This window comes from Panicum virgatum, chromosome 4K (genome assembly GCF_016808335.1).
Source record: "Panicum virgatum strain AP13 chromosome 4K, P.virgatum_v5, whole genome shotgun sequence".
NCBI classification, from domain to species: Eukaryota; Viridiplantae; Streptophyta; class Magnoliopsida; order Poales; family Poaceae; genus Panicum; species Panicum virgatum.
Window position 1 is genome coordinate 44413666 of NC_053139.1, and position 15116 is coordinate 44428781.

Consider the following 15116-nt stretch of genomic DNA (forward strand, 5'->3'; position numbering starts at 1 on the left):
AGGACCGCGCCGACCCGCAGAAGCACGAGCTCGCCACGGCCACAGCTACTCCGTCGCCTCCTCCGCCTCCTCGCCATGGTTTTCGGGGAGGGCAGCGCGACCGCGCGTGCGCGTTGGAGCTCGAGCGTAGCGGCGGAGTTGCGGCGCCCGGCACTCCGACCTCTCCGGCTCCCTCATCTAGTGCCCTTCCACGGCGGGCTGGCCAGATTCGACGGCCTCGAGCTCGGCCCGTGGCGGCGGCAGCTGGATCTGGTGGCCTCGACGTCTGGCTACGGCGGTGGCGGCGCCCTCCTCAAGCTCTGTGGCGGCCCGATTTGGCGCGTCCTCCTCCCCCCTTCCTGGCCAGCGGCCATGACGGGTGCCTGCGTGAGGCCATGGCAGAGAGCAGATCCCCGGCAAGCGGCGGCGGCTCCTCTAGGTGCGGTGGCGGAGCAGGAGCGGGGGCGGCCGCGAGGCGCGGGTCGACGTGCTAGAGCGACTGCGGGTTGATTTTCCATTAGTACAACAGTTTTTTTTTGCAAAAATCATAGGATTTGCAAGATCTGGACCGTTAGTGTGCTCAATCGAACGGCCGGGAAAAGCGGGTGGTGGCCACGCCGGCCAGCTTTTGTTGCGTGAATCCTATTTAGAGATATGCATCGTCTCTTCAGAAAGGCGGTTTTGATAGCGTTTGTGTCACTAGGACTCGAGGATCAAACGGAAAACCTGAATACACATGGCAAACATCAAACGGAAATGGCAAACAATCTTTCTCATGGGATTTCCTTTGATCGTTTATCTTCTGGAAATGCAAACGTTTTCGTCTGAGTCCGTTCAGTTACTAAAAATTTTTACCTCCCCTTTGAACACATGTATTAAGCACTAAATGTAATTAAATAACAAAGCTAATTACACAGTTTGGATGTACACGACGAGACGAATCTTTTGAGCCTAATTAATGCATAATTAGCCATAAGTGCTACAGTAATCTATATGTGCTAATAATGCGGTCAAAGGCCTCAAAAGATTCGTCTCGCGGTTTCCAAGTAAGTTCTGAAATTAGTTTTTAAATTAGTGTCCGAAAAAGCCTCCCGACATTTGGTCAAACATGTGATTTGACATCCAAAAATTTTCGTTTTTGGAACTAAACAGCCCCTCAATATTATTACATAAGCAACTGCAAATTCAGACCTATGCTTTATCTTTCCAGGAATATTGTTCCTACCTCCAGACCTTCACCTAGCCAGTATAAAGAGTAACGAATTAGAATATATACCAAAAAGGTTATAACGGGATAAAATAACAGGGAGGTTTTATGCCAGTAATGACAATATAAATAAAGCCATTACCAAACTGCTTCCCAGACTGAAATTTGCCTGGAAATTGCAGTAATTTGACTAGCAGCTAGAAGAGAAACATCCTCTACTTTCCGTACATATGCCATATGGATACTGAAAGGCTGAAACTATTGCTGTTGATCAATAAAATAAATATAAGAACTCTTAAAGATGCTCTAAGCAATACTAGAAATAAAAAATCTACCTAAACGCTAAACAAGATGCTCACCTGGAAAGCGCTTAAATCACCTCGGTCACGACCCCTCCCCTTTTCCTCCACTCGACGGAGTCCGGCAGGTCGTCGTTGCCTTAGTCGTCGTCAGGGATAACCGCGCACGGTTTCCATGATCTGAGCTCCTCGTGGGTGAGGTCGGCGAAGTTGATAGAGGCCGAGGCGGTATGAGTGGACCCCGGCGTCGGCCTCGGCGTTGTGCTTCTCGACGCGGCGGCGTTTCTTCTTGAACACCGCGTACCGGCGCTCCTCCTCGGCGACGGAGCGGTAGGTCTTTTTTTTTTACATGCACGCACACCCACTAACACAGGCACGCCTCACACACACCCACGTATACAAACAAATATACAACTACACTCAGATCTAGAAATCGCGTCTTGAGATCGCCGAAAGACACCGTAAACGACGGGCACGTCGCAATTCTTTTGTGACTCCACGCGTGAGAGACAGACTTCAACCGGAAATTATTAAAAGGAAATACTGTTCTCGATGAGACACAGCGTCGAAGCCAGGCTTCAAACGCAGACGGTCAGGTCGCACACCAGCGATCCTAGCCAACTGAGCTAGCACTCAGTTCTTGTTGTTGACGGCCATCCAGTCCCTGAACATCCGGCGGGTCTCCACCTCCTCGCTCCTCTCCCCGTACGATGCGATCGACATGTACGCCGCCGCCAGCAGCGCCGTGGACCTCCTCATCTCCGCAGCCGCGAGGGGAGATCTGCGGAGCGTGGATCGCTGTCTCCGTGGAAGAGGAGATGGGGACTGGGGAGTTGCAAACGGACACGAGCGATGTGCTGGGGTTGCGGACGCGTGTTCTGGAGCTCGGCGACGGCAATCGGCAAGGCTGTTTGAGTGAGCTACAGCTCAAGGATTGATTCCGGGTGCCGTGTCGTCACTCGTCAGGTGATCCGAGGTTGCCCGTTAGTTTTGGCATCTTTACCCGTAACCCTGTAAATAAAAAAACCGTCACATCGAACGACACATGTATGTAGTACTAAATGAAGTCTATTTATAAATTTTTTTATATAGATGAGCTGTAAATCGCGAGACGAATCTAATAAGCCTACTTAATCCATGATTTGCAACAGTAATGCTACAGTAAGTATCCACTAATTATTGATTAATCATGAATTAATTAACATCATTAGATTTGTCTCGCGATTTACAATCCATCTGTGCAAAAAATTTTATAAATAAACTTCATTTAGTACTTCAAATTAGCAAGATTCCAATAAAAAAAATTTAGGCTCGAACTTTTCGCATTTAAGGTGCTCTGTTGTCTGCTGATGCCATTCTGGCTTTCATGGCTTGGTCGAGTGCAGCAACGGAAGTTGGCTGGATCTGGATGGATCCGCCGCACCGACCTCACCGGCAGGCAGTAACGCGGAGCGCGGCGGCCGGCGTGGCCGTTTCGTCGTCGTCTCCGACCCGGCATGGCGAAGCCGGGAGCACCGAGGCCCGAGCCCGCCGCCGCACGGTGCCGCCCGGCTCGCCGTCGACATGAGTGGGCAACAACGTACGCACAAGAATAAACAGACTCATTTCGGCAAATGCAAGAAGGAAGCAGCCAGAGGGTTCAGAACATGTGCAGGCTTTCCATCCTAGTAATAACATTGTTACTCGGAATCTCCTTCCTTGAACACCTTCACCCACTTCTCGACGCTGTCGATGACTTCCCCGGTCTTGATCAGGTACCGGACCTTGGTCCCGTCCTCGAGGAACTTGTGGCCGACCCTGCTTGCCACGCTCTTCTCCTTCGAGTAGAGCATCACATTCGAGCTATGGATGGGCCCCTCAATCTGGTCAGAAGAAATTCAAGTCTAATCAGGAGATAGCAATCAGGCACCTGAAGAATGAGCATATGCAGCTATGCAGGACATAACATGAGGCCTGAAAGAAGCTCAATTGGAATGTTTGCTGACCATGACGATTTCACCCGGCTCATCTTCCGTGCCTTTCTTGTGCTTCGACTTCAAGTTCAGGTCCTTCACGATCACAGTGCTGTTGTGCTTGAAGAGGCGTGTAACTTCTCCAACCTTACCTTTCTCACGTCCTGCGATGACTTGTACGGTGTCCCCAATCCTAACATGCATCTTGTGCAGCATGGGGAGGCTGTTCGGTTTGCATTTCTTTCGCTCCCATCTCTTAAGCTGCAGTGGAAAGGGAATTCTGATGACATTTAACATCAGACAGAAAAAGCACCAGCAGATACTTGCACTACTCTTTTTTTTACTTACTCTCATCTCAATTGGGCATATCTTGACCATAAATCTTATCTGCATATTGAGTACATACAGAGTGTCAGAGCTCCACATGAAAATAAAACAATATATTTCATTTCAAATAAAAGAGACACTAATCAGATGCTTTTGAGATATGCCATGAATACAACATAATGGGTGTGGTGTTCATTAATGTCCGATCAAGACACTACATGACTATGGGCTGCTCTTTATATATGCTTCTTTGAGCACAATTAAGTATAAGCTATCACTCAAATACACTAGTTCTGTCACTTTTTCCAAAAGAGGTTATTTGATCACTTAACCTCATTATCTTTTTTTTCTTCCTTTTGCTGGTTAAGAGAATAAGGTCTATCCTCCTCCATTTCTTATCAGTTGCGAATTACACTTCATGGGAGTGGGCAATAGAAGGTTATGCGCAACACTTGAAGAGGTAAGGCATCTTGAAGATAACATAGAAAAGAATCCATGTCTCAAATGCAATCAACAATATGCTCATAATAAACTTTTTAGCTCTAGTGCTTAATTTGTTCTTGCCTTCTTGGTTAGTCATATGTGATTTGTACCAGCATGTAAGAAAGAAAACTAATCCATGTCAAATTTACAAGGAGTAAGCATGAGCTGCCCTCAATCCTGAGCATATTTTGGCACAACAAAAAGGTAATACACAGGCATACAAACTAAAATGTGGCCATCAGAGACAGCACAATTTCGTCATTTTTTTGAATGGATAATTCCTCAGCACGCATACTAAATCCAGAGTGTTGGAGCAACACTTAACCCCATCGGACACAACATACTCTATACTAGCAGTAACGAACCCACATGCAGCAGTAACGCAAAAAAAGGGAATCCATACAATACCTGAGTACCAGTAACAAAGGAAATTTTCTACTCAACCAGTTCGGCCTCAATCTGCTAATATGTTTAGCTTGGGCTACTGAGATCTTTATCATTCAAGCTTACATACAAGTAAACCGAAAAAAAATCTTGGAATCAGAAGGAAATTCAACGCAGTTGGTCTAAAAATTTACTCATACTAATAGTATTGGTTTGTCAACCTTGAAATGCACACTGAACAATGCAAAATACTGCTAACTTTCCGTCTCAATGCGATAGACGTGCTCTTAATCCTCTATTTCACAATGCAAGCCGGAATGTCCCAAGAACGAAAAAAAATAGCTGTATCCAACTGTGCTCGGCAACGCTGCTCGGCTACTCCAGACTCTAATCTACCTGAAACGGCTAGTAATTTGCCAAAACATTGGAGCAGCAAAGAGGAACGGAGTTGGGGAGGCACCAGCAACGAACCCCAGACTGCGGCGCGGAGTAGGTGGCGAGCCGGTTGCCCCAGAAGCTGCTGGTGCTCGCCGCGCCGGGCGCGGAGACGGAGAGCCCCGCCATGGCGCCCTGCAGCGCCGCCATCCCAGCCATCCTCGCCGTCCTCCTCCCCCTCTCACTCGGCTCGCCCACCCCAAACCGCAGAGGATAACGAACACGCCTTCTTCGAGTTCCCGAACAGGAGGATAACACGCCGCCCTCTTCTTCTATCGCCTGACGCTGGTGGGTTCCTTTATACATGGGCCTCCACACTAAACGGGCCGGGCCCCCGGTAAGGCCTAGATGGGCCTAGAAGAAGCCTCTGTCTCTGTTATCCATTAGTCGGGCCCATGGGCTGCTCGTCATCTTCTTCCCTGCGACTGGACGGGGATGGCGGCGGCGGTCTCTCTCCCAGGGTTTTATTTCCCGACCGGTAACCGCCAGACTCCGGTTCCGATTTACCGGGCCGTTTTTTCTTTTTTTATATTTTTTTAAAAAAAATTTCAAAAATATATGTCTGTTTTGAAATATTTCAAAAATACCCCCTGGTCGCCCTCCCATAGGGCGACAGGCCTTAAGTGTAATTTTTTTTTTCAAATTCACAATGAGGTCCCTGGAAAAAAAAAGCTCTGTCGCCCCCCCAACGGGCGACAGGGGCCTGTCGCCCAGCCCACGGGCGACCACCGCTGGGCCCAGCCCACGGGCGCGGCAGGGGGGCCTGTCGCCCCCCCCCCCCCCCCCGCGGGCGACAGGGGGGCCTGTCGCCCCCCCCCCCCCCGCGGGCGACCGGGGTATCCCCCTATAAAAGCTCGAGCCCTCCCCTTCCCTCCTCATTTGAGCCCGAAAATTCCACCAAAAATCCAGAAAAAAAGAGAGGAGTGAGGAGAAGGAAAGCAGCGAAGCCCTGTCGGATTCAGCACTTGTGATCTGCAGGTTAGTACATTTAGTTTATATATTTTTCTATTTAAGTACTACGTATTTAAATATGAGTAATTTAATTAGGGGTAAGTAATTTAATTTAATTAGTGCTATAGTAGAACCATTTAAGTAGGAGTTCAATGATATTTTAGTTTGTAGTTACGTAGTAGTAAATTAGTTTAGAAAATTAGTTCTACGCATTTATTATTACAATTGCAGTACTATTAGAGACGTGTTTATAAATTAATTATAATTTAGAATAGAATTTGGCATGTGCAGTATAGAATTTGAGTGTCATCACGTAGTTATGAATACTTATACGTTGTAGTTGAATTTCATACTTAGTTTTTACAATTATTGAATAAGGTAGTGAAGTAAAGAGTATAACTCGATAAGTATTATATAATATACAGATATGTCGAGCAAGATGCAGTTTCAAGTATTTTATGGTGAATACAATGTTATGTATGGGCCAAATGGAGTAGATCTTTCTGCCTTTAAGCGCACATCTAGCGGCATAGATAAACCTCTGGAAAGGAGTTTTGGTTCCATATGTAAGTGGCTGCAGCGTGGGTTCCATGTTGATCCGTTGACACATGTGATCACTGTCCAGTCTCTTGTTAATTGGGAGGTAGAAAGTGAATTATGGGAATTAATGATGATACACAGCACTGATGACTAGCAGAAGTACATGCAAGCAGCTCTAGAGCGTGGGTGGCCTCTAGCCATTCTTGTTCAAATTCAGGAGAAGACACAAAATGAAATCCAACATTGTGCAGATCAAGGAACTCCGAGTATTCAAAGAGAGACCAATTATGTTGAGCAAGATGAGTCAGAAGAGACAGAGAACCAAAACATGGGACCACAGGGCCTTGTTGATGAGGGAGAGAGGATACATAGCATTGTGGACGAGATGGAGGAAGAATACCAAACCGCAATAGAGATGGAAGAATATGAGGACTCATCTGATGACGAGCAGTACTCATTGCCAAAAGAGTGGAAAGAGCATGGTTTTGGCAGTCATGTCGCAGAAGATGTACGAAATCAGGAGTAGGAGTACAGAGGGAACGAGGTAGTGCAAGGTGCAACACATCCAAACATTGAAGCCGTAAAAGATGTTGTGAGACTATGGGCAATCTCATTGAAACGAGAATTCAGAGTCGTAAAGTCTGGCAGTAAAGAATATGAGGTGAAGTGTGTGAATGCTGGATGTCCATGGCGAGTACATGTATTCAAGGGAAAATGGAAGTCAAACTGGAAATGTTCCATTGTCACAGAGCACACTTGTTTGCTGTCAGAAGTTCTTCCCTCGCACCGCAATATATCATGCGACTTTATTGCAAAGCAAATGTATGGGTTTATTATGGACAACCTTAATTATGAGCCAAAAATAATTGTTCGACACATTGAGCAGACTTACCAGTACACCATCAGTTATTTGAAGGCATGGAGGGCTAAACAAAGGGTGTTGGAGATGCGGTTCGGCACATACGAGGCTTCATATGATAACCTACCTCGTATGTTATCCCAGGTTGCTGCTAGAAATTCTGGAAGCTTTTATGACACATACCTCGTACCAGCCGTGACTAGGGGACAAAGAATTATGCAACGAGCCTTCTTTTGCATAGGTGCTTGTGTTATAGCATTTCAGTTTTGTCTTCCGGTGATCTGCATTGATGGCACATTTACCTATGTGTTCTCATATATTTTTGAATGCAGGTATGGAGATGGACTCCTTGCTAGACCCAGTGATCGACTCGAGCCACAGGTCTTACTTTGCAGCTATTCAGCACCGAGCCCTAGAGGTGCTACGTCCTCGTCCACCCGGCGAGGCGATCTCTATACACCACGATTGGTGTGACCGGTATGTAATGAAATATTATTGTTTATCACTTTTGTATTCGTCGGTATTCCTTTGTTTCGACATTTTTTGTTTTTTTTCAGGTTACGTGAGGCCGGCCTACTGACTCTGAGCCGTCTTGTCGAGGTTGGGCCTATTCAGCTCGACCGATCCCTCCTGACGGCGCTCGTTGACAGATGGAGGCCGGAGACACACACGTTCCACCTCCCGTGTGGGGAGATGACTCCTACGCTGCAGGACGTGGCCTACCTCCTCGGCCTCCCTATCGTCGGGGAGGCTGTAGGTCCGCGTGTGGTGGCGGCCTCGTGGAAGGATGAGCTGGAGGCCCGTTTTGCCCTGGTTGACCGCGTGGACGAAGCAGGTCCGATCAACCCGCACCCGCGAGCATCAGGTCCTTCGAAGACCTGGTTCCTACAGTTTACAGTACGTATTCATTGCATATATAAATTTAATTGTTACAATTCACATGTTCCATTGCCAGTTGAAACCATTAATCTTAATTGTTTATGCAGCCTGCCTTGTTGGCTGCGGATGCCGACGAGTACAGTGTGACCAGATCGCTGGAGGCGTACCTACTTTGGTTGTTTGGTTACATCATGTTCAACAACACTCATGGCAACTCGGTCGATAGGATTCTCCTTCCGTATGCACGGGAGATTGCGGATGGGGACGAGGACGTACCGCCCTACAGCTGGGGTGAGGCGGGTACTTGCAGCCACTTACCGTGGACTCTGCGATGGGTGCATGAAGACACATGGGAACGCTATCCTGTCAGGGTGCCCACTACTGCTACAGCTTTGGTCGTACGAGAGGCTAGCCGTTGGTCGCCCCTTGGTCAGCCACGAGCCTTACCACGGGGGCATGTACGGCGACGAGGAGGACGAGAGGCCCACTATGGGAACTATCTGGATCTGGCGTCAGGTATGTTCGCAACAAACCTAATTTTGTTATTCATTGTTACATGATGTATTAGCGCACTTTTAATTTTACTTATTCGAAATGCAGAGGTCCTGGGCACATGCGCGGGCTAGACGCGCATATCCTGAGTTTGTTTCGGAGCTCGACATGCTGACGCCCGAGGACGTTGTCTGGGAGCCTTACAGCCCAGAGGCTGTGGCTACCCGTGCACCAGCAGGCCTGTCTTCGTACTGCTCCGCGAATGCGAGCCTGTGGCTTACTTTCGCCGTCCTGGTTTATGACATCGCGGTTGAGGCATATTGCCCCTGGAGAGTCAGGAGACAGTTTGGGCAGCGCCAGGAGTTTCCGGTGCCCACCGCGTTGGAGCGTGTCAGTCGCCAGGACCACAGGTAATTATGAATGAACTTGGCTCATACATTCGTGTCGAATCTAACGATTCTTCGTGTTCCACTTTGTAGGTTGTCAAGAAGTGGCTTGCCGTGCTCTGATGATTGGCTCACCAAGATCCAGCCGTGGGTGGACCAATGAGAACAAGCAGACGAGCACTTGGTCCATCCAACAGGACCACACACAGATAGCTCCTTTAGGGCTTACCTCACCTGGTACTTTCCCCGGACTCGGGCTCGTCTGGTTTTTGTTGACACTCACCCGCAGCCACACCAGGCGAGGCCTCAGGATGGCTATGCCCGGCACCACGTGGAGGCACTAGCTGGCGCGGTGAGTCTCTTGATCATATTTGCATATATATATAATCATATTCATAAGATAATTCATGTGTTTCTACCTGTACCTTTACTGAATTGATGCAGCTTCGCCTTTGCAACATGATGGAGACGGACTGCTCGACTTACTTAACGAGGGTACGTGCCGGATCCCCAATGACCCAGTTTGAGCAGACAGAGGCATGGTCGAGGCAGCGTGATCAGTTGCGTCAGGTAGCGCACAACTTCGGAACCCGTGTGCAGTACGAAGACAGCCACGGGTCGTCTCAGGCCTCGTCGTCGTTCCCGTGTCCGTCGACCGTGCACGGGCCGACGTCGCAGTTCTTCCCAAGTGCAGGTAACGTACATATCTCTTTAAAATTAAATCAAGTGTTCCTATATATTTACTAATATCACATACAGGATACGATCCAGCTACTGCGTTCGGCCATACTGGAATGTTTAGAGGGACAGCACCAATTGGCGGACCGTATCCAGGGATGGTACCGGGGCCACAGATACCGGCCTACACAGGTTAGTTTATGTTTCGTATTTCAGTTTCTACATGTCATGACAAAATATACGAGCGTACGCTAACATCCACATTTTTTGCGTAGGATTCTACCCCGATGCGGGCGCCGGACCTTCTTCCTCCTCCTTTCGACCAGATAACGAGACCTTCACCTTAGACGACTTCGACAGCTTGTCTCCAGAAGAGCCTGCCGCGCAAGGTGACCCCGATGTCTTGGGGTATTCACAGCTAGAAGGAGCACCACTTGGGATCTCTCAGCAGCAGACACCGCAGCCCCTTGCGCGTCCTGAGCGACAGGTGAGGTCTCCGGATGTTCTCACCTACTCCGAGGGCCATGTCCGTGCCCAGCAGAGGGCTAAGAGGGTCCGACGCCCTAGGGGTGGTTAGATATATCTGATATTTTTTTGTAATGAGATAGTTGTGGACCTCTTATTTGTATCCGATGTTTATGATTGTGCTAGTTTACTTGTCATTTGTTTCTATAGATACTATTGATGTGAACTTGTTATGTTTGGGGGTTCCATAATGCTCGTTAAATAAGGGAAGTTCTTGCGATTTTTTTCCGTGATTTAATGAAGGACAAGTTAGGTGCGGTAGGAGTTAGCGGCCGAGATCCCGCCGACGATGAGGACGACTACACGTTCGAATAGCTCAAAATAGGAACTATAGTGTATCTAGCTGCGAGTACGAGATCACAAGTTGCCACTGCTCAGCACGGCGATCACGGAATTCCCAAATATCGCATTCTTTGCCCAGATATATGTGACCCAATAGCAATGCACTTCCACCATTTCAAAAAGATGTGAAAACACGGCAACCACTCCAGTTTTTTTTTTCATAATGGCGGCTAGGGCTGGCTTTTTTTCTGAATTTTTAGGCTCAAATCACAAAAGGGAATGGTGGCATACGGCGGGGGAGGGGCCCCTGTCGCCCCCCCCCCCAACGGGCGACAGGCTCCTGTCGCCCATTGGGGGGGCGACAGGCCCCTCTTTTTTTTCTCCAGGGACTTCGTTGCAAATTTGAAGAAAAAAATTTTACACTTTGGGCCTGTCGCCCTATGGGAGGGCGACCGGGGTATATTTTTGAAATTTTCCAAAACGGACATATATTTTTGAAATTCTAATTTTTTTTAAATATAAAAAAGAAAAAACCGCGTTTACCGGACCAGTTTGACCGGTTTGAATTCAAATCCAAATTCAAAAGCTCCCGTGCAACCGGTTTACCGGCCGGTTTGACCGGTTTACCGGCCGGTGGGCCTTAATGGGCCGGCCCATTTTTTTTTTATTTAACTTTAAATCCCCGTAAACTATACTAAATGAACGAATTTTTGTGAAAATTTGATACCATTAGATTCATCGCAACTTGAAGTTTTTTTAGAAATTTTTCATTTTTTGAATTTAAATTTAAATTTTGAATTTTAATCGGTTGGGTACCGGCCGAAACCGAAACCGGTCAAACCGGACCGGTTCCCACCGGTGAGGTTAACCCTGCTCTCTCCCCCGTCTCCTCTCCTCGCACGCCACGCGAGCTCACGCAACGCAAGATGCTTAGCGGGGAGAGGCGTGTCCAGTCCGCCTCCAGATCCCCCACGGCCCACGCGAGCGCCGAGGCGCGCAAGCCACGCGACGGCTGCCGAGGCAAGCGACCCCCCTACTCCACTACACCTGCATGGATCTTGGGAAACTGCTGAGCTGCCGATGCTAGTGCTGCGCCTAAGCATGAGGCAAATGGAAAGGTTGCAACTCCCGCATCGTTTTTCACTTTTCTGTTGTGTAAAAAAAATCGCTTTACAGCGGACAGTTTTATGGTGGATGGCGGTGACATCAAAGGTTTGCACGTTTACAGCATCAGGACCCATTCTACACCGAGGCGAAGGTGAGACGTCAATCGAATTTCTTCTTTTTGAGATGATGTCGATCGAATTTCTTCTTTTTGAGATGACGTCAGTCGAAATTCTTGTTGTTGAGATGATGTCAATCGGATTTCTCTAGTGCGAATGATGGTTGCAAGTTGGATGCTTTTGTCAAATGTTCAGAGAAATTGGGCATATTTTCCAAACTATAGCCGACGTTTGACCCCCTGTCACACCCGATTTTAAGGACAAAACTGAATACATAACTATATGTATGCCAGGATCAAGTTTCATACATATAGAGACGTTATAAGTGAATAATCAGTAACAGTATCACGAAAAAAGAGAACTAAAACAAATAAAAGACTATCAGAGTTATACAGCTTATCCTGGAAACAAAGACTTCAAACTTCACATGCAATCGACTGGGGGTTGCGTACGCCTAGAACTCAGCAACATCTTCAAAAGACTTCACCACAACTTTCTCTTTCTGAGCAGCAGTAAGCAAGGGTGAGTACATTTATGGTTGGTACTCAGCAATGCCACAAGAAATAACCAGAAAGTGATTTAAATCCATCTTTAAGTTTATTAATCATGTGAGGGTCCAAGCCGCTCTTGACCGTGAGCACGGCTAACCGGTTAGTTTTAACTCTGCAGATGTTGTACACTTTCACCACAATTCGCGTAAAAGTTCCGAAGAACTTTGAACCCAACCACGCAATGTGCTAGTTAGGCACAATACCACACTTCCGAGGTGTTATTGCATAGAGACGCTACGAGGCTTTTCCGAAGAATCCCTATATGTATGTGTTGATCCCTGCCTTTGCGGTCCCTCAGAAGACACAACTTCCTTCACCCGCTCCACAACACAAACTCATAACCACCAAGCAAAACAACCCCAACACAACATATAATTCATCTAATTACTTAGAAAAAACCAGAGCCATATAGTATTGTGGTTGTACGGTTTTCTTGGGTGGTTCTCCATGTTCCAATTAAATCATAGTACTCTTGTAACCAAAGCATAGATAGAAGTATGATTAGGGTCACTTGACTTTCTCCAACAAAAAACTACTCTTACTGCTCTTCAACATTTGCTCACTTGGAACTCTTGATCTTCAATCTTCAAACAACGATCCTTCTACTCGGAGCAATCAACGAGCAACCATACAAAGCAAACAAAAAGATACAACTAAGAACATTACACCATAACAAAAGAAAGGCTTTAAAAGAATGTACTAAAGGATAGGGCTCATTGTTACGGTTACGAGAGCGCAAGAAACACGGAAAACGGAACTAAAACGGCGATTCTATAGACTAAACGGTGCTTCAGGGATCTAGTCGCGACTAACTAAAGAGTTAAGGACTAACAGAAAAGATTTGTAGACACAACAAAGTGTGCTCACATAGGATAACAAGGTGATAAAACTATTGCACACGTCACAAGGATCACGTGAGCACAAGATTCGATGAAAACGGAGTTAAAACGAAGAAGTTATGGCTAAAACAAGGCTGCAGGGACCTAAACGCGATTAACTATAGACTTTAGGGGCTAGCAGAGGAGTTTTGCAAGACACAGTAAATTGCACTCGCAAAACAGGTTAAGCTTGGGGTTAGATCTGCAAAAGAGCAGGCTAGGGACGGTGGGTAAGGATGGCAACGGGTCGGGTTCGGATCGGGTCGAGTCTTCGTGCACCCAAAACCGAAACCCGAAATCGAAACCCGAAACCGAAACCGATTCGGGTGGAAATCCATCACCAAAACCAAACCCGCGGATACCCGAAACCCGAATGGATACCCGAAACCCGAATGGATACCCGAAATCCGCGGATAAATATACACATATTCACATGTATAAACAAGAGGCAACAAATAATAAATATTTTCATGAGTCAAATTTCAATAAATTTAATAGTCTAAGTAAACAAGTTATCATTAAAATATTATAAAACATGAGTTTTAATTCCAAATGATTTATTTCGGATATCCATTGGATATCCACGGGTGGAAACCAAAACCCGAAACCGAACCCGAAACCAAACCCAAACCCGAACCTGAAAACCGTGGGCGAAAAACCAACACCAAACCCGAAACCCGAAAAACCGAAACCCGCGGATACCGGCACCAAACCCGATCCGCTGCCATCTCTAACGGTGGGTACTATTTTATAAAAGAACAGGGGCTAAAACAAAAAATAAAAGGGCCTTTTTGGAATTACTTTTGAACTGAAGCGGACTGCGGGTTGAATCCTGTAAAACCGAGGGTCTCTTTTGTAAAAACGGCTTCGTTGACCAGTATAAGCTTGGTTTGACTTGGATTGAAACTAATCTGGGCCACTGGATCGGGATCGGACGGCTGGGACGAGGCGGGCGGCGCTAGCGGCGGCACAAAGTGGCCGGCGGTGAGGTTGGCGGCGGCGGCAAGGTCGTCGGAGTTGCCGAAATCGGCACTCCGGGCACGGGTTCGAGCGAGATTTGGCCTGGGGGAGAGAGAGCGCGAGACGGGGAACTCATTTACGGATCTTGGGAAGCGGGTTGGAGACCGGACACCGGAGTGCGGCAGTGAGAGGCGGCTCGGGTCGTCAGAGCTCGCTCCGATGAGCTTTCTGCGCGCGAACGAAGGGGGAAACAGAGAGAAAAGGGGGCTGGTGTGATCCTCACCACGGTGCGGAGTTCCGGGGCGCTCTAGGTCGACGAGAAGGCGACGGAGCGGGAGATCAGCGGCGCGGCTCCGAGCTCCAGAGCTCCAATGGCGGTGGCGATTTAGGGCTAGGGTTTGCGAGGTGGCGGCTGCGAGCTCGAGGGGATCCAAGGCGGGGTCCGCGGCACCTTAAATAGGGGGCGGCCAGGGGCCCTGGGCGTGCGCGCCAAGAAAGCCGCGCCAGCGCGTGCGGCACCCGGACTCGGGGGAGTCCCAGCTCGGCACGAGGAAGGGGACGGCCCTGACGGGCGGGTCCCGCGCTTCAGCGACAGAGGGAGGAAGGGAGAGGGGGTTGGCGGACTGGGCCGGGCCGGCCTGGATTGGGCCGCGGCGTGGTTTTAGGCCGCAGGGAGGAAAAGAAAAAGGGAGAGGGAGAAAGGGAGAAAGAGATGGGCCTGCTGGGCTGAAAACAAGAAGAGGAAAAAGAAATGGCTTTGCATTTTTGAAACTGGTTCAAACAATTCAATTCAAACTCAAATTCAGGGAATTCAAATTTGAACCGAACAACAAGCAATAAAACAAT

General features: G+C 48.0%; 1 protein-coding gene and 1 long non-coding RNA gene across 2 annotated transcripts; one reads left to right on the forward strand and one right to left on the reverse strand.

The window, feature by feature from the left end:
• Positions 1–2019: 2019 nt before the first annotated feature.
• Positions 2020–3607, forward strand: LOC120704253. The gene is made up of 2 exons (XR_005687508.1): positions 2020–2451; positions 2871–3607. It is a non-coding gene; the product is annotated as an uncharacterized LOC120704253 (long non-coding RNA).
• Positions 3066–5443, reverse strand: LOC120704252 (50S ribosomal protein L24, chloroplastic-like). Its single transcript, XM_039988568.1, has 4 exons — positions 5103–5443; positions 3786–3824; positions 3471–3698; positions 3066–3347 (listed from the first exon to the last, which is right to left on the reverse strand). The coding sequence occupies exons 1-4, from the start codon at positions 5370–5372 to the stop codon at positions 3165–3167; spliced, it is 720 nt and encodes a 239-aa protein (XP_039844502.1). The 5' UTR covers positions 5373–5443; the 3' UTR covers positions 3066–3164.
• Between the last annotated feature and the right edge of the window lie 9673 nt (positions 5444–15116).